This window comes from Salvelinus fontinalis, chromosome 42 (assembly GCF_029448725.1).
Source record: "Salvelinus fontinalis isolate EN_2023a chromosome 42, ASM2944872v1, whole genome shotgun sequence".
Taxonomy (NCBI): Eukaryota; Metazoa; Chordata; class Actinopteri; order Salmoniformes; family Salmonidae; genus Salvelinus; species Salvelinus fontinalis.
In genome coordinates this window covers 952,475-975,640 of record NC_074706.1, presented here as the reverse complement: position 1 = coordinate 975,640, position 23,166 = coordinate 952,475, and the positions used below count along the sequence as shown (strand labels likewise).

The 23,166-nt window shown below is 46.4% G+C and overlaps 1 protein-coding gene across 1 annotated transcript in view; it reads left to right on the top strand.

Annotated features, from left to right (window-relative positions):
- Nucleotides 1-21,996, top strand: part of LOC129841304 (C-type lectin domain family 4 member M-like) — a 50,294-nt gene extending 28,298 nt beyond the window's left edge. Inside the window, exon 6 of the mRNA XM_055909512.1 lies at nt 19,385-21,996. Coding sequence (XP_055765487.1) covers nt 19,385-19,544 — 160 coding nt within the window. The 3' untranslated portion in view covers nt 19,545-21,996. The remainder of the gene's footprint in view (nt 1-19,384) is intronic.
- Nucleotides 21,997-23,166: the final 1,170 nt, after the last annotated feature.

Here is a 23,166-nt window from a genome sequence, read left to right as displayed (position 1 = left end):
ACCCACACACTCACTAGACTCTACCCACACACTCACTAGACTCTACCCACACACTCACTAGAATCTACCCACACACTCACTAGACTCTACCCACACACTCACTAGACTCTACCCACACACTCACTAAACTCTACCCACACTCTCACTAGACTCTACCCACACACTCACTAGACTCTACCCACACACTCACTAGACTCTACCCACACACTCACTAGACTCTACCCACACACTCACTAGACTCTACCCACACACTCACTAGAATCTACCCACACACTCACTAGACTCTACCCACACACTCACTAGACTCTACCCACACACTCACTAGGCTCTACCCACACACTCACTAGAATCTACCCACACACTCCCTAGACTCTACCCACACACTCACTAGACTCTACCCACACACTCACTAGACTCTACCCACACACTCACTAGATTCTACCCACACACTCACTAGACTCTACCCACACACTCACTAGAATTTACCCACACACTCACTAGAATTTACCCACACACTCACTAGAATTTACCCACACACTCACTAGAATTTACCCACACACTCACTAGAATTTACCCACACACTCACTAGAATTTACCCACACACTCACTAGAATTTACCCACACACTCACTAAACTCTACCCACACACTCGCTAGAATTTACCCACACACTCACTAGACTCTACCCACACACTCACTATAATCTACCCACACACTCACTATAATTTACCCACACACTCACTATACCCTACCCACACACTCACTAAACTCTACCCACACACTCACTAGACTCTACCCACACACTCACTAGACTCTACCCACACACTCACTAGACTCTACCCACACACTCACTAGATTCTACCCACACACTCACTAGACTCTACCCACACACTCACTAGAATTTACCCACACACTCACTAGAATTTACCCACACACTCACTAGAATTTACCCACACACTCACTAGAATTTACCCACACACTCACTAGAATTTACCCACACACTCACTAATATTTACCCACACACTCACTAGAATTTACCCACACACTCACTAAACTCTACCCACACACTCGCTAGAATTTACCCACACACTCACTAGACTCTACCCACACACTCACTATAATCTACCCACACACTCACTATAATCTACCCACACACTCACTAGACCCTACCCACACACTCACTAAACTCTACCCACACACTCACTAGACTCTACCCACACACTCACTAGAATCTACCCACACACTCACTAGACTCTACCCACACACTCACTAAACTCTACCCACACTCTCACTAGACTCTACCCACACACTCACTAGAATGTACCCACACACTCACTAGACTCTACCCACACACTCACTATAATCTACCCACACACTCACTATAATCTACCCACACACTCACTAGACCCTACCCACACACTCACTAAACTCTACCCACACACTCACTAGACTCTACCCACACACTCACTAGAATCTACCCACACACTCACTAGACTCTACCCACACACTCACTAAACTCTACCCACACTCTCACTAGACTCTACCCACACACTCGCTAGAATTTACCCACACACTCGCTAGACTCTACCCACACACTCGCTAGACTCTACCCACACACTCGCTAGACTCTACCCACACACTCGCTAGACTCTACCCACACTCTCACTAGACTCTACCCACACACTCACTAGACTCTACCCACACACTCACTAGACTCTACCCACACACTCACTAGATTCTACCCACACACTCACTAAACTCTACCCACACACTCACTAGACTCTACCCACACACTCACTAGACTCTACCCACACACTCACTAGACTCTACCCACACACTCACTAGAATTTACCCACACACTCATAAGACTCTACCCACACACTCACTAAACTCTACCCACACACTCACTAAACTCTACCCACACACTCACTAGAATCTACCCACACACTCACTAGAATCTACCCACACACTCACTAGACTCTACCCACACACTCACTAGACTCTACCCACACACTCACTAGACTCTACCCACACACTCACTAGACTCTACCCACACACTCACTAGACTCTACCCACACACTCACTAGAATCTACCCACACACTCACTAGACTCTACCCACACACTCACTAAACTCTACCCAAACACTCACTAGAATGTACCCACACACTCACTAGACTCTACCCACACACTCACTATAATCTACCCACACACTCACTATAATCTACCCACACACTCACTAGACACTACCCACACACTCACTAAACTCTACCCACACACTCACTAGACTCTACCCACACACTCACTAGAATCTACCCACACACTCACTAGAATCTACCCACACACTCACTAGACTCTACCCACACACTCACTAGACTCGACCCACACACTCACTAGACTCTACCCACACACTCAATAAACTCTACCCAAACACTCACTAGAATGTACCCACACACTCACTAGACTCTACCCACACACTCACTATAATCTACCCACACACTCACTAGACCCTACCCACACACTCACTAAACTCTACCCACACACTCACTAGACTCTACCCACACACTCACTAGAATCTACCCACACACTCACTAGAATCTACCCACACACTCACTAGACTCTACCCACACACTCACTAGACTCTACCCACACACTCACTAGACTCTACCCACACACTCACTAGAATCTACCCACACACTCACTAGACTCTACCCACACACTCACTAAACTCTACCCACACTCTCACTAGACTCTACCCACACACTCACTAGACTCTACCCACACACTCACTAGACTCTACCCACACACTCACTAGACTCTACCCACACACTCACTAGACTCTACCCACACACTCACTAGACTCTACCCACACACTCACTAGACTCTACCCACACACTCACTAGACTCTACCCACACACTCACTAGACTCTACCCACACACTCAATAGACTCTACCCACACACTCAATAGACTCTACCCACACACTCACTAGAATCTACCCACACACTCACTAGACTCTACCCACACACTCACTAAACTCTACCCACACACTCACTAGACTCTACCCACACACTCACTAAACTCTACCCACACACTCACTAGACTCTACCCACACACTCACTAGAATCTACCCACACACTCACTAAACTCTACCCACACACTCAATAGAATCTACCCACACACTCACTAGAATCTACCCACACACTCACTAGACTCTACCCACACACTCACTAGACTCTACCCACACACTCACTAGACTCTACCCACACACTCACTAGACTCTACCCACACACTCACTAGACTCTACCCACACACTCACTAGAATCTACCCACACACTTACTAGACTCTACCCACACACTCACTAAACTCTACCCACACACTCACTAGACTCTACCCACACACTCACTAGACTCTACCCACACACTCACTAGACTCTACCCACACACTAACTAGAATCTACCCACACACTCACTAGACTCTACCCACACACTCACTAGACTCTACCCACACTCTCACTAGACTCTACCCACACTCTCACTAGACTCTACCCACACACTCACTAGACTCTACCCACACACTCACTAGACTCTACCCACACACTCACTAGACTCTACCCACACACTCACTAGACTCTACCCACACACTCACTAGACTCTACCCACACACTCACTAGACTCTACCCACACACTCACTAGGCTCTACCCACACACTCACTAGAATCTACCCACACACTCCCTAGACTCTACCCACACACTCACTAGACTCTACCCACACACTCACTAGACTCTACCCACACACTCATGAGATTCTACCCACACACTCACTAGACTCTACCCACACACTCACTAGAATTTACCCACACACTCACTAGAATTTACCCACACACTCACTAGAATTTACCCACACACTCACTAGAATTTACCCACACACTCACTAGAATTTACCCACACACTCACTAGAATTTACCCACACACTCACTAGAATTTATCCACACACTCACTAAACTCTACCCACACACTCGCTAGAATTTACCCACACACTCGCTAGAATTTACCCACACACTCGCTAGACTCTACCCACACACTCGCTAGACTCTACCCACACACTAGCTAAACTCTACCCACACACTCACTAGACTCTACCCACACACTCACTAGACTCTACCCACACACTCACTAAACTCTACCCACACACTCAATAGAATCTACCCACACACTCACTAGAATCTAACCACACACTCACTAGAATCTACCCACACACTCACTAGACTCTACCCACACACTCACTAGACTCTACCCACACACTCACTAGACTCTACCCACACACTCACTAGACTCTACCCACACACTCACTAGAATCTACCCACACACTCACTAGACTCTACCCAAACACTCACTAGACTCTACCCACACACTCACTAGAATCTACCCACACACTCACTAGACTCTACCCACACACTCACTAGACTCTACCCACACACTCACTAGACTCTACCCACACACTCACTAGACTCTACCCACACACTCACTAAACTCTACCCACACTCTCACTAGACTCTACCCACACACTCACTAGACTCTACCCACACACTCACTAGACTCTACCCACACACTCACTAGACTCTACCCACACACTCACTAGACTCTACCCACACACTCACTAGAATCTACCCACACACTCACTAGACTCTACCCACACACTCACTAGACTCTACCCACACACTCACTAGACTCTACCCACACACTCACTAGAATCTACCCACACACTTACTAGACTCTACCCACACACTCACTAGACTCTACCCACACACTCACTAGACTCTACCCACACACTCACTAGACTCTACCCACACACTAACTAGACTCTACCCACACACTCACTAGACTCTACCCACACACTCACTAGACTCTACCCACACACTCACTAAACTCTACCCACACTCTCACTAGACTCTACCCACACACTCACTAGACTCTACCCAAACACTCACTAGACTCTACCCACACACTCACTAGACTCTACCCACACACTCACTAGACTCTACCCACACACTCACTAGACTCTACCCACACACTCACTAGACTCTACCCACACACTCACTAGGCTCTACCCACACACTCACTAGAATCTACCCACACACTCCCTAGACTCTACCCACACACTCACTAGACTCTACCCACACACTCACTAGACTCTACCCACACACTCATGAGATTCTACCCACACACTCACTAGACTCTACCCACACACTCACTAGAATTTACCCACACACTCACTAGAATTTACCCACACACTCACTAGAATTTACCCACACACTCACTAGAATTTACCCACACAATCACTAGAATTTACCCACACACTCACTAGAATTTACCCACACACTCACTAGAATTTATCCACACACTCACTAAACTCTACCCACACACTCGCTAGAATCTACCCACACACTAACTAGAATCTACCCACACACTCACTAGACTCTACCCACACACTCACTAGACTCTACCCACACACTCACTAAACTCTACCCACACTCTCACTAGACTCTACCCACACACTCACTAGACTCTACCCACACACTCACTAGACTCTACCCACACACTCACTAGACTCTACCCACACACTCACTAGACTCTACCCACACACTCACTAGACTCTACCCACACACTCACTAGACTCTACCCACACACTCACTAGGCTCTACCCACACACTCACTAGAATCTACCCACACACTCCCTAGACTCTACCCACACACTCACTAGACTCTACCCACACACTCACTAGACTCTACCCACACACTCATGAGATTCTACCCACACACTCACTAGACTCTACCCACACACTCACTAGAATTTACCCACACACTCACTAGAATTTACCCACACACTCACTAGAATTTACCCACACACTCACTAGAATTTACCCACACACTCACTAGAATTTACCCACACACTCACTAGAATTTACCCACACACTCACTAGAATTTATCCACACACTCACTAAACTCTACCCACACACTCGCTAGAATTTACCCACACACTCGCTAGAATTTACCCACACACTCGCTAGACTCTACCCACACACTCGCTAGACTCTACCCACACACTAGCTAAACTCTACCCACACACTCACTAGACTCTACCCACACACTCACTAGACTCTACCCACACACTCACTAAACTCTACCCACACACTCAATAGAATCTACCCACACACTCACTAGAATCTACCCACACACTCAATAGAATCTACCCACACACTCACTAGAATCTACCCAGACACTCACTAGACTCTACCCACACACTCACTAGACTCTACCCACACACTCACTAGACTCTACCCACACACTCACTAGACTCTACCCACACACTCACTAGAATCTACCCACACACTCACTAGACTCTACCCACACACTCACTAGACTCTACCCACACACTCACTAGAATCTACCCACACACTCACTAGACTCTACCCACACACTCACTAGACTCTACCCACACACTCACTAGACTCTACCCACACACTCACTAGACTCTACCCACACACTCACTAAACTCTACCCACACTCTCACTAGACTCTACCCACACACTCACTAGACTCTACCCACACACTCACTAGACTCTACCCACACACTCACTAGACTCTACCCACACACTCACTAGACTCTACCCACACACTCACTAGAATCTACCCACACACTCACTAGACTCTACCCACACACTCACTAGACTCTACCCACACACTCACTAAACTCTACCCACACTCTCACTAGACTCTACCCACACACTCACTAGACTCTACCCACACACTCACTAAACTCTACCCACACTCTCACTAGACTCTACCCACACACTCACTAGACTCTACCCACACACTCACTAGACTCTACCCACACACTCACTAGACTCTACCCACACACTCACTAGACTCTACCCACACACTCACTAGACTCTACCCACACACTCACTAGACTCTACCCACACACTCACTAGGCTCTACCCACACACTCACTAGAATCTACCCACACACTCCCTAGACTCTACCCACACACTCACTAGACTCTACCCACACACTCACTAGACTCTACCCACACACTCATGAGATTCTACCCACACACTCACTAGACTCTACCCACACACTCACTAGAATTTACCCACACACTCACTAGAATTTACCCACACACTCACTAGAATTTACCCACACACTCACTAGAATTTACCCACACACTCACTAGAATTTACCCACACACTCACTAGAATTTACCCACACACTCACTAGAATTTATCCACACACTCACTAAACTCTACCCACACACTCGCTAGAATTTACCCACACACTCGCTAGAATTTACCCACACACTCGCTAGACTCTACCCACACACTCGCTAGACTCTACCCACACACTAGCTAAACTCTACCCACACACTCACTAGACTCTACCCACACACTCACTAGACTCTACCCACACACTCACTAAACTCTACCCACACACTCAATAGAATCTACCCACACACTCACTAGAATCTACCCACACACTCAATAGAATCTACCCACACACTCACTAGAATCTACCCAGACACTCACTAGACTCTACCCACACACTCACTAGACTCTACCCACACACTCACTAGACTCTACCCACACACTCACTAGACTCTACCCACACACTCACTAGAATCTACCCACACACTCACTAGACTCTACCCACACACTCACTAGACTCTACCCACACACTCACTAGAATCTACCCACACACTCACTAGACTCTACCCACACACTCACTAGACTCTACCCACACACTCACTAGACTCTACCCACACACTCACTAGACTCTACCCACACACTCACTAAACTCTACCCACACTCTCACTAGACTCTACCCACACACTCACTAGACTCTACCCACACACTCACTAGACTCTACCCACACACTCACTAGACTCTACCCACACACTCACTAGAATCTACCCACACACTCACTAGACTCTACCCACACACTCACTAGACTCTACCCACACACTCACTAGACTCTACCCACACACTCACTAGACTCTACCCACACACTCACTAGAATCTACCCACACACTCACTAGACTCTACCCACACACTCACTAGACTCTACCCACACACTCACTAGATTCTACCCACACACTCACTAGACTCTACCCACACACTCACTAGAATTTACCCACACACTCACTAGAATATATCCACACACTCACTAGAATTTACCCACACACTCACTAGAATTTACCCACACACTCGCTAGAATTTACCCACACACTCGCTAGAATTTACCCACACACTCGCTAGAATTTACCCACACACTCGCTAGACTCTACCCACACACTCGCTAGAATTTACCCACACACTCGCTAGACTCTACCCACACACTCGCTAGACTCTACCCACACACTCGCTAGACTCTACCCACACTCTCACTAGACTCTACCCACACTCTCACTAGACTCTACCCACACTCTCACTAGACTCTACCCACACACTCACTAGACTCTACCCACACACTCACTAGACTCTACCCACACACTCACTAGACTCTACCCACACACTCACTAGACTCTACCCACACACTCACTAGAATCTACCCACACACTCACTAGACTCTACCCACACACTCACTAAACTCTACCCACACACTCACTAGACTCTACCCACACACTCACTAGAATCTACCCACACACTCACTAGACTCTACCCACACACTCACTAAACTCTACCCACACACTCACTAGACTCTACCCACACACTCACTAGACTCTACCCACACACTCACTAGACTCTACCCACACACTCACTAGACTCTACCCACACACTCACTAGAATCTACCCACACACTCACTAGACTCTACCCACACACTCACTAGAATCTACCCACACACTCACTAGAATCTACCCACACACTCACTAGACTCTACCCACACACTCACTAGACTCTACCCACACACTCACTAGACTCTACCCACACACTCACTAGAATCTACCCACACACTCACTAGACTCTACCCACACACTCACTAGAATCTACCCACACACTCACTAAACTCTACCCACACACTCAATAGAATCTACCCACACACTCACTAGAATCTACCCACACACTCACTAGACTCTACCCACACACTCAATAGAATCTACCCACACACTCACTAGAATCTACCCACACACTCACTAGACTCTACCCACACACTCACTAGACTCTACCCACACACTCACTAGACTCTACCCACACACTCACTAGACTCTACCCACACACTCACTAGACTCTACCCACACACTCACTAGAATCTACCCACACACTCACTAGACTCTACCCACACACTCACTAGACTCTACCCACACACTCACTAGAATCTACCCACACACTCACTAGACTCTACCCACACACTCACTAGACTCTACCCACACACTCACTAGACTCTACCCACACACTCACTAGAATCTACCCACACACTCACTAGACTCTACCCACACACTCACTAGACTCTACCCACACACACACTAGACTCTACCCACACACTCACTAGACTCTACCCACACACTCACTAGAATCTACCCACACACTCACTAGACTCTACCCACACACTCACTAGACTCTACCCACACACTCACTAGACTCTACCCACACACTCACTAGATTCTACCCACACACTCACTAGACTCTACCCACACACTCACTAGAATTTACCCACACACTCACTAGAATTTACCCACACACTCGCTAGAATTTACCCACACACTCGCTAGAATTTACCCACACACTCGCTAAACTCTACCCACACACTCGCTAGAATTTACCCACCCACTCGCTAGACTCTACCCACACACTCGCTAGACTCTACCCACACACTCGCTAGACTCTACCCACACTCTCGCTAGACTCTACCCACACTCTCGCTAGACTCTACCCACACTCTCACTAGACTCTACCCACACACTCACTAGACTCTACCCACACACTCACTAGACTCTACCCACACACTCACTAGACTCTACCCACACACTCACTAGACTCTACCCACACACTCACTAGAATCTACCCACACACTCACTAGACTCTACCCACACACTCACTAAACTCTACCCACACACTCACTAGACTCTACCCACACACTCACTAGAATCTACCCACACACTCACTAGACTCTACCCACACACTCACTAAACTCTACCCACACACTCACTAGACTCTACCCACACACTCACTAGACTCTACCCACACACTCACTAGACTCTACCCACACACTCACTAGACTCTACCCACACACTCACTAGAATCTACCCACACACTCACTAGACTCTACCCACACACTCACTAGAATCTACCCACACACTCACTAGAATCTACCCACACACTCACTAGACTCTACCCACACACTCACTAGACTCTACCCACACACTCACTAGAATCTACCCACACACTCACTAGACTCTACCCACACACTCACTAAACTCTACCCACACACTCACTAGACTCTACCCACACACTCACTAAACTCTACCCACACACTCACTAGACTCTACCCACACACTCACTAGAATCTACCCACACACTCACTAGAATCTACCCACACACTCACTAGACTCTACCCACACACTCACTAGACTCGACCCACACACTCACTAGACTCTACCCACACACTCAATAAACTCTACCCAAACACTCACTAGAATGTACCCACACACTCACTAGACTCTACCCACACACTCACTATAATCTACCCACACACTCACTAGACCCTACCCACACACTCACTAAACTCTACCCACACACTCACTAGACTCTACCCACACACTCACTAGAATCTACCCACACACTCACTAGAATCTACCCACACACTCACTAGACTCTACCCACACACTCACTAGACTCTACCCACACACTCACTAGACTCTACCCACACACTCACTAGAATCTACCCACACACTCACTAGACTCTACCCACACACTCACTAGACTCTACCCACACTCTCACTAGACTCTACCCACACACTCACTAGACTCTACCCACACACTCACTAGACTCTACCCACACACTCACTAGACTCTACCCACACACTCACTAGACTCTACCCACACACTCACTAGACTCTACCCACACACTCACTAGACTCTACCCACACACTCACTAGACTCTACCCACACACTCACTAGACTCTACCCACACACTCAATAGACTCTACCCACACACTCAATAGACTCTACCCACACACTCACTAGAATCTACCCACACACTCACTAGACTCTACCCACACACTCACTAAACTCTACCCACACACTCACTAGACTCTACCCACACACTCACTAGACTCTACCCACACACTCACTAGACTCTACCCACACACTCACTAGAATCTACCCACACACTCACTAAACTCTACCCACACACTCAATAGAATCTACCCACACACTCACTAGAATCTACCCACACACTCACTAGACTCTACCCACACACTCACTAGACTCTACCCACACACTCACTAGACTCTACCCACACACTCACTAGACTCTACCCACACACTCACTAGACTCTACCCACACACTCACTAGAATCTACCCACACACTCACTAGACTCTACCCACACACTCACTAAACTCTACCCACACACTCACTAGACTCTACCCACACACTCACTAGACTCTACCCACACACTCACTAGACTCTACCCACACACTCACTAGAATCTACCCACACACTCACTAGACTCTACCCACACACTCACTAGACTCTACCCACACACTCACTAAACTCTACCCACACTCTCACTAGACTCTACCCACACACTCACTAGACTCTACCCACACACTCACTAGACTCTACCCACACACTCACTAGACTCTACCCACACACTCACTAGACTCTACCCACACACTCACTACACTCTACCCACACACTCACTAGACTCTACCCACACACTCACTAGGCTCTACCCACACACTCACTAGAATCTACCCACACACTTCCTAGACTCTACCCACACACTCACTAGACTCTACCCACACACTCACTAGACTCTACCCACACACTCATGAGATTCTACCCACACACTCACTAGACTCTACCCACACACTCACTAGAATTTACCCACACACTCACTAGAATTTACCCGCACACTCACTAGAATTTACCCACACACTCACTAGAATTTACCCACACACTCACTAGAATTTACCCACACACTCACTAGAATTTACCCACACACTCACTAGAATTTACCCACACACTCACTAGAATTTATCCACACACTCACTAAACTCTACCCACACACTCGCTAGAATTTACCCACACACTCGCTAGAATCTACCCACACACTCGCTAGACTCTACCCACACACTCGCTAGACTCTACCCACACACTAGCTAAACTCTACCCACACACTCACTAGACTCTACCCACACACTCACTAGAATCTACCCACACACTCACTAAACTCTACCCACACACTCAATAGAATCTACCCACACACTCACTAGAATCTACCCACACACTCACTAGAATCTACCCACACACTCAATAGAATCTACCCACACACTCACTAGAATCTACCCACACACTCACTAGACTCTACCCACACACTCACTAGACTCTACCCACACACTCACTAGACTCTACCCACACACTCACTAGAATCTACCCACACACTCACTAGACTCTACCCACACACTCACTAGACTCTACCCACACACTCACTAGAATCTACCCACACACTCACTAGACTCTACCCACACACTCACTAGACTCTACCCACACACTCACTAGACTCTACCCACACACTCACTAGACTCTACCCACACACTCACTAAACTCTACCCACACTCTCACTAGACTCTACCCACACACTCACTAGACTCTACCCACACACTCACTAGACTCTACCCACACACTCACTAGACTCTACCCACACACTCACTAGACTCTACCCACACACTCACTATAATCTACCCACACACTCACTAGACTCTACCCACACACTCACTAGACTCTACCCACACACTCACTAGACTCTACCCACACACTCACTAGACTCTACCCACACACTCACTAGAATCTACCCACACACTCACTAGACTCTACCCACACACTCACTAGACTCTACCCACACACTCACTAGACTCTACCCACACACTCACTAGATTCTACCCACACACTCACTAGACTCTACCCACACACTCACTAGAATTTACCCACACACTCACTAGAATTTATCCACACACTCACTAGAATTTACCCACACACTCACTAGAATTTACCCACACACTCACTAGAATTTACCCACACACTCACTAGAATTTACCCACACACTCACTAAACTCTACCCACACACTCGCTAGAATTTACCCACACACTCGCTAGAATTTACCCACACACTCGCTAGACTCTACCCACACACTCGCTAGACTCTACCCACACACTCGCTAGACTCTACCCACACTCTCACTAGACTCTACCCACACTCTCGCTAGACTCTACCCACACTCTCGCTAGACTCTACCCACACACTCGCTAGACTCTACCCACACACTCACTAGACTCTACCCACACACTCACTAGACTCTACCCACACACTCACTAGACTCTACCCACACACTCACTAGAATCTACCCACACACTCACTAGACTCTACCCACACACTCACTAAACTCTACCCACACACTCACTAGACTCTACCCACACACTCACTAGAATCTACCCACACACTCACTAGACTCTACCCACACACTCACTAAACTCTACCCACACACTCACTAGACTCTACCCACACACTCACTAGACTCTACCCACACACTCACTAGACTCTACCCACACACTCACTAGACTCTACCCACACACTCACTAGACTCTACCCACACACTCACTAGACTCTACCCACACACTCACTAGAATCTACCCACACACTCACTAGAATCTACCCACACACTCACTAGACTCTACCCACACACTCACTAGACTCTACCCACACACTCACTAGACTCTACCCACACACTCACTAGAATCTACCCACACACTCACTAGACTCTACCCACACACTCACTAAACTCTACCCACACACTCACTAGACTCTACCCACACACTCACTAGAATCTACCCACACACTCACTAAACTCTACCCACACACTCAATAGAATCTACCCACACACTCACTAGAATCTACCCACACACTCACTAGACTCTACCCACACACTCAATAGAATCTACCCACACACTCACTAGAATCTACCCACACACTCACTAGACTCTACCCACACACTCACTAGACTCTACCCACACACTCACTAGACTCTACCCACACACTCACTAGACTCTACCCACACACTCACTAGAATCTACCCACACACTCACTAGACTCTACCCACACACTCACTAGACTCTACCCACACACTCACTAGAATCTACCCACACACTCACTAGACTCTACCCACACACTCACTAGAATCTACCCACACACTCACTAGACTCTACCCACACACTCACTAGACTCTACACACAAACTCACTAGACTCTACCCACACACTCACTAGACTCTACCCACACACTCACTAAACTCTACCCACACTCTCACTAGACTCTACCCACACACTCACTAGACTCTACCCACACACTCACTAGACTCTACCCACACACTCACTAGACTCTACCCACACACTCACTAGACTCTACCCACACACTCACTAGAATCTACCCACACACTCACTAGACTCTACCCACACACTCACTAGACTCTACCCACACACACACTAGACTCTACCCACACACTCACTAGACTCTACCCACACACTCACTAGAATCTACCCACACACTCACTAGACTCTACCCACACACTCACTAGACTCTACCCACACACTCACTAGACTCTACCCACACACTCACTAGACTCTACCCACACACTCACTAGATTCTACCCACACACTCACTAGACTCTACCCACACACTCACTAGAATTTACCCACACACTCACTAGAATTTACCCACACACTCACTAGAATTTACCCACACACTCACTAGAATTTACCCACACACTCACTAGAATTTACCCACACACTCACTAGAATTTACCCACACACTCACTAGAATTTACCCACACACTCACTAAACTCTACCCACACACTCGCTAGAATTTACCCACACACTCGCTAGAATTTACCCACACACTCGCTAGACTCTACCCACACACTCGCTAGACTCTACCCACACACTCGCTAGACTCTACCCACACTCTCGCTAGACTCTACCCACACTCTCACTAGACTCTACCCACACTCTCACTAGACTCTACCCACACACTCACTAGACTCTACCCACACACTCACTAGACTCTACCCACACACTCACTAGACTCTACCCACACACTCACTAGACTCTACCCACACACTCACTAGAATCTACCCACACACTCACTAGACTCTACCCACACACTCACTAAACTCTACCCACACACTCACTAGACTCTACCCACACACTCACTAGAATCTACCCACACACTCACTAGACTCTACCCACACACTCACTAAACTCTACCCACACACTCACTAAACTCTACCCACACACTCACTAGACTCTACCCACACACTCACTAGACTCTACCCACACACTCACTAGACTCTACCCACACACTCACTAGACTCTACCCACACACTCACTAGACTCTACCCACACACTCACTAGAATCTACCCACACACTCACTAGAATCTACCCACACACTCACTAGACTCTACCCACACACTCACTAGACTCTACCCACACACTCACTAGAATCTACCCACACACTCACTAGACTCTACCCACACACTCACTAAACTCTACCCACACACTCACTAGACTCTACCCACACACTCACTAGACTCTACCCACACACTCACTAGACTCTACCCACACACTCACTATAATCTACCCACACACTCACTAGACCCTACCCACACACTCACTAAACTCTACCCACACACTCACTAGACTCTACCCACACACTCACTAGACTCTACCCACACACTCACTAGACTCTACCCACACACTCACTAGAATCTACCCACACACTCACTAGAATCTACCCACACACTCACTAGACTCTACCCACACACTCACTAAACTCTACCCACACACTCACTAGACTCTACCCACACACTCACTAAACTCTACCCACACACTCACTAGACTCTACCCACACACTCACTAGAATCTACCCACACACTCACTAAACTCTACCCACACACTCACTAGAATCTACCCACACACTCAGTAGACTCTACCCACACACTCACCAGACTCTACCCACACATTCACTAGACTCTACCCACATACTCACTAGAATCTACCCACACACTCACTAGACTCTACCCACACACTCACTAGACTCTACCCACACACTCACTAGACTCTACCCACACACTCACTACACTCTACCCACACACTCACTATAATCTACCCACACACTCACTAAACTCTACCCACACACTCACTAGACTCTACCCACACACTCACTAAACTCTACCCACACACTCACTAGACTCTACCCACACACTCACTAGAATCTACCCACACACTCACTAGACTCTACCCACACACTCACTAGAATCTACCCACACACTCACTAGACTCTACCCACACACTCACTAGACTCTACCCACACACTCACTAGACTCTACCCACACACTCACTAGAATCTACCCACACACTCACTAGAATCTACCCACACACTCACTAGAATCTACCCACACACTCACTAGACTCTACCCACACACTCACTAGACTCTACCCACACACTCACTAGACTCTACCCACACACTCACTAGACTCTACCCACACACTCACTAGACTCTACCCACACACTCACTAGACTCTACCCACACACTCACTAGACTCTACCCACACACTCACTAGACTCTACCCACACACTCACTAAACTCTACCCACACACTCACTAGACTCTACCCACACACTCACTAGAATCTACCCACACACTCACTAAACTCTACCCACACACTCACTAGAATCTACCCACACACTCAGTAGACTCTACCCACACACTCACCAGACTCTACCCACACATTCACTAGACTCTACCCACATACTCACTAGAATCTACCCACACACTCACTAGACTCTACCCACACACTCACTAGACTCTACCCACACACTCACTAGACTCTAACCACACACTCACTAGACTCTACCCACATACTCACTAGAATCTACCCACACACTCACTAGACTCTACCCACACACTCACTACACTCTACCCACACACTCACTATACTCTACCCACACACTCACTAAACTCTACCCACACACTCACTAGACTCTACCCACACACTCACTAAACTCTACCCACACACTCACTAGACTCTACCCACACACTCACTAGAATCTACCCACACACTCACTAGACTCTACCCACACACTCACTAGACTCTACCCACACACTCACTAGACCCTACCCACACACTCACTAGACCCTACCCACACACTCACTAAACTCTACCCACACACTCACTAGACTCTACCCACACACTCACTAGACTCTACCCACACACTCACTAGAATCTACCCACACACTCACTAGATTCTACCCACACACTCACTAGACTCTACCCACACACTCACTAGACTCTACCCACACACTCACTAGACTCTACCCACACACTCACTAGAATCTACCCACACACTCACTAGACTCTACCCACACACTCACTAGACTCTACCCACACACTCACTAGAATCTACCCACACACTCACTAGACTCTACCCACACACTCACTAGACTCTACCCACACACTCACTAGACTCTACCCACACACTCACTAGAATCTACCCACACACTCACTAGACTCTACCCACACACTCACTAGACTCTACCCACACACTCACTAGACTCTACCCACACACTCACTAGACTCTACCCACACACTCACTAGAATCTACCCACACACTCACTAGACTCTACCCACACACTCACTAGACTCTACCCACACACTCACTAGACTCTACCCACACACTCACTAGACTCTACCCACACACTCACTAGAATCTACCCACACACTCACTAGAATCTACCCACACACTCAGTAGACTCTACCCACACACTCACCAGACTCTACCCACACATTCACTAGACTCTACCCACATACTCACTATAATCTACCCACACACTCACTAGACTCTACCCACACACTCACTAGACTCTACCCACACACTCACTACACTCTACCCACACACTCACTATAATCTACCCACACACTCACTAGACTCTACCCACACACTCACTAGACTCTACCCACACACTCACTAGACTCTACCCACACACTCACTAGACTCTACCCACACACTCACTAGACTCTACCCACACACTCACTAGACTCTACCCACACACTCACTAGAATCTACCCACACACTCACTAGACTCTACCCACACACTCACTAGACTCTACCCACACACTCACTAGACTCTACCCACACTCTCACTAGACTCTACCCACACTCTCACTAAACTCTACCCACACACTCACTAAACTCTACCCACACACTCACTAGACTCTACCCACACACTCACTAGAATCTACCCACACACTCACTAAACTCTACCCACACACTCACTAGACTCTACCCACACACTCACTAGACTCTACCCACACACTCACTAGACTCTACCCACACACTCACTAGACTCTACCCACACACTCACTAGACTCTACCCACACACTCACCAGACTTTACCCACACATTCACTAGACTCTACCCACACACTCACTAGACTGTACCCACACGCACACACACTCAGGCATACTACACTGGTACTCCAACACACACACTACACACAAACACTCAAAACACACACACACATAGTGATGCCACACACACACACACACAGACACACACACACACACACACACACACACACACACACACACACACACACACACAAACACTCAAAATACACACGCACACACACATAGTGATGCCACACACACACACACACACACACACACACACACACACACACACACATACACATACACATACACATACACACTTTTCACATGCAGTGCTGCTCCTCTGTTAATTGTCTATCCTGATTGCCTAGTCCCTTGTACCCCTACCTACATGTACATATTACCTTAATGACCTCAACTACCTTGTACCCCTGCACATTGACTCGGTACCGGTATTCCTTGTTGTTGATATTTTATTGTGTTAATATTTCATTTTTCTATTTAGCTAATTTAGTATTTTTATCTCACATTTTAACTCTGCATTGTTGGAAAGGTCCCGTAAGTAAGCATTTTACGTTAAAGTCTACACCTGTTGTATTCAGAGCATGTGACAAATCAAATGTTTATGATTGATTTTCTTTTCTCTGTCTTGTTTACTCTGTAGTTACTGGCACACACAGCAGCCTGATAATGGTGGTGACAACCCAGCAAATGGGGAGGAGGACTGTGTTGAGCTGAACACAGAAACATGGCGTCCTGTAAAGGCATGGAATGACCAGTCATGTGAAGACAATCGTTACTGGATTTGTGAGAAAAGGGTTTAACATCACCATGACAACAGAGGAGGCTGGTGGGAGGGCATGCTGGCTCATTGTAATTGCTGGAATGCAATTTATGGACCGGTATCAAACGCATTAAGCATATATAAAACACATGTTTGACTCCGTTCCATGAATTCCATTCCAGCCATTACAATGAGCCTGTCCTCCTATAGCTCCTCCCACCAGCCTCTTCTACACGACACCATACTGTAACACAGATACAGATACCTGCGTGGCCGAAATGAAGCGGCTTGCACTCTGGGCCTCGCACGCTAGCAGTGAAAATTTTGCAGAAACATAACACTGTTTCATATCTTACTGCTTTCTTCAGTGCGCTGTGCTCTCCTGACACCAAATAATCAACACTTTTTAATATGAATTCAATGAATTGGTGATTGCATTGTCTGTGTATCTATTAGTGCAGAAAGCAAATTGAAGTGGGTCTAGGGTGTCAGGTAAGGTAGAGGTGATATGATCCTTGACTAGTCTCTCAAAGCACTTCATGATGACAGAAGTGAGTGCTACGGGGCGATAGTCATTTAGTTCAGCTACCTTTGTTTTCTTGGGTACAGGAACAATGGTGGCCATCTTGAAGCATGTAGGGACAGCAGGCTGGGATAGGGAGAGATTGAATATGTCCGTAAACACACCAGCCAGCTGGTCTGAACCAGTACCGTAGCAATATGGATTGTTGTGAACACACAGAGAGAGAGCGAGAGAGAGAGAGAGCGAGAGAGAGAGAAGCAATATGAAGTATTCTGAACACACGATATGAGGAACAAGAGAACTGGCAAATAATGTTTAAGGTAAAATTTGATAACTTCTGTTCCTTAATGATAATAGCAGTTCACTCAATCTTAAGCCCGATGAACATTCAACTGTCAACTGTGACTTAAATGAAGATCAGGTCAAATTTCATGACGAATTTATGCAGAAGTCCAGGTAATTCCAAAGGGTTCACATACTTTTTCTTGCCACTGTATCACGAACCACAATATCTTTGCTGTCTCTCTGTTCTCCTGAACTCTCCTCTGTCTGTCTTGTGGACCTCTGTCTCTCTGTTCTCCTGTACTCTCCTCTGTCTGTCTTGTGGACCTCTGTCTCTCTGTTCTCCTGTACTCTCCTCTGTCTGTCTTGTGGACCTCTGTCTCTCTGTTCTCCTGTACTCTCCTCTGTCTGTCTTGTGGACCTCTGTCTCTCTGTTCTCCTGTACTCTCCTCTGTCTGTCTTGTGGACCTCTGTCTCTCTGTTCTCCTGAACTCTCCTCTGTCTGTCTTGTGGACCTCTGTCTCTCTGTTCTCCTGAACTCTCCTCTGTCTGTCTTGTGGACCTCTGTCTCTCTATGTAGATGCAGAATAGTATCAGTTCATTTGCCATTGTATTTTAAACACACATACATACAAAATCCATGCACTTAGTCCTGCAATTAGAACCCCTGTCTCTGTGTTTGCTGAGCAGCATCTCTCACCCTCTTTCTCAAGAAGACATTCTGTATGTCCATCTTCTATAAATTGGAAAAACAATGTTACCGCAGCTTTCCAGCTTTGTTTTTTCAACATATAATTGAGCTGACGTTACCAAAAGTAGCTAGCGTCATGTTGGTCATCGATGACCCTCAGGTTAGCTAGCTAGCTTTAATAGCAATGTTTTGTGTATTTGGACAGTAATTGACTAGACAGTAATTGGTTAGTTAGTGATAATATTCGGGTGGTAAACAGAGCTCCAGGAGTTGGATTTATTGTCCAGTGTCCAAAAAGCTAATCCGGGTTGTCCCTAACATTAGTTAGCTAGCTTAACGTAATCTGTCAGTGCAGCTTTTGAGTCAACATGTTGAATTGTAGCTAAATTACTTGTAACTGGCTTATTGTGAGGTCAATAACTCTGAATAGCCTCATCACGGGCTAACAAAAGTAGCTAGCTATAGTAGTAGCAAGCTAAGAAAGTTTACCTCTGGTTCTCTTTCTCATCTTTGTACACTCTCCCTCAGAATGAACAGATGCCCGACAAAATATGAATTATTTGGACGAATCAAAAATGACTTTGAAAACAACTTTGACTCCATGGTACACAGAAATGCTGGTTTTAGGCAGCACTAAAAAAGGCAGGCCAGGGCTCATGATTGGAGTATTTATTGCAGTGTGTAATGCAGTGTAACCTAGTTTGCTGTACAGCCTCCCAGCAGGGCGAAAGACTCGGGGCTGAGCCAAAATCCTTCAGGGCAATGCCCACAAAAGCCCAGTTCTAGTTGCGTCAATTTTCTCTCTAGTTTAAGAGTGTGTAGACATACTGTAATCTGTAAACTGCTTACATTCAATGTTTTTAATATAAACATGTTATGTGATTTGCCATAAGCTAGTGATTCTTCCATGATCAATTATTGCATAAATTGCTTTAATAAGAACTAAGGCACAGATTAATAAATAAAGGAAAAATGTCCTTTAACAAGGTCTACCAGCTTCCTGATTGAATGTGATTGGATCGTTAAAACAGTGTGACCTGGACACACACAGAGGGCAGAGCAGTACTGAAGGAGCACACACATAAACACACACACACACACACACACACACACACACACACACACACACACATTGTGTTCTGTGACGTTCACCTTTTAAACCTCTGATTAAGATGCAGACAGATTTTCTACATACACTTCGAAATAACTCCTCACACTGATGTCACACACAGACAGTATTTAAAAAGGCCACCGGTGGCATAGATAGAGTCATAATACAGTAGATATCATACAGTAGATATTACCATTAGGAGTCAGTTAGAAAGGTAATCCTACAGTAGATATTACCATTAGGAGTCAGTTAGAAAGGTAATCATACAGTAGATATTACCATTAGGAGACAGTTAGAAAGGTAATCATACAGTAGATATTACCATTAGGAGTCAGTTAGAAAGGTAATCATACAGTAGATATCACCATTAGGAGTCAGTTAGAAAGGTAATCATACAGTAGATATTACCATTAGTAGTCAGTTAGAAAGGTAATCCTACAGTAGATATTACCATTAGGAGTCAGTTAGAAAGGTAATCATACAGTAGATATTACCATTAGGAGTCAGTTAGAAAGGTAATCATACAGTAGATATTACCATTAGGAGTCAGTTAGAAAGGTAATCATACAGTAGATATTACCATTAGGAGTCAGTTAGAAAGGTAATCATACAGTAGATATTACCATTAGGAGTCAGTTAGAAAGGTAATCATACAGTAGATATTACCATTAGGAGTCAGTTAGAAAGGTAATCATACAGTAGATATTACCATTAGGAGTCAGTTAGAAAGGTAATTTAAGTAAGTTAATACTGTAAGTAAAAGTAAGTTAGAATCATATATATTACAATAAGAGTTCAGACAGACCTAATTGATTGATTTGGGTAATCATTTATATTCAGTACGGTTATTTAAGATGGCCGACTACATCAACAAACAGGAGATTGAATTAAAGAAAGTTACTGAAGAAAACCGGAACAGAGCAACGAGTGTGAAGACTAAGACCCATCTCTCAGGTACAAAGAATGATCTATCTTTCACTCTCACACAGACACGGATGCAGGCATGAACCCGAACATGCACACACACACACACACTAGAAAAACACGTGTACATT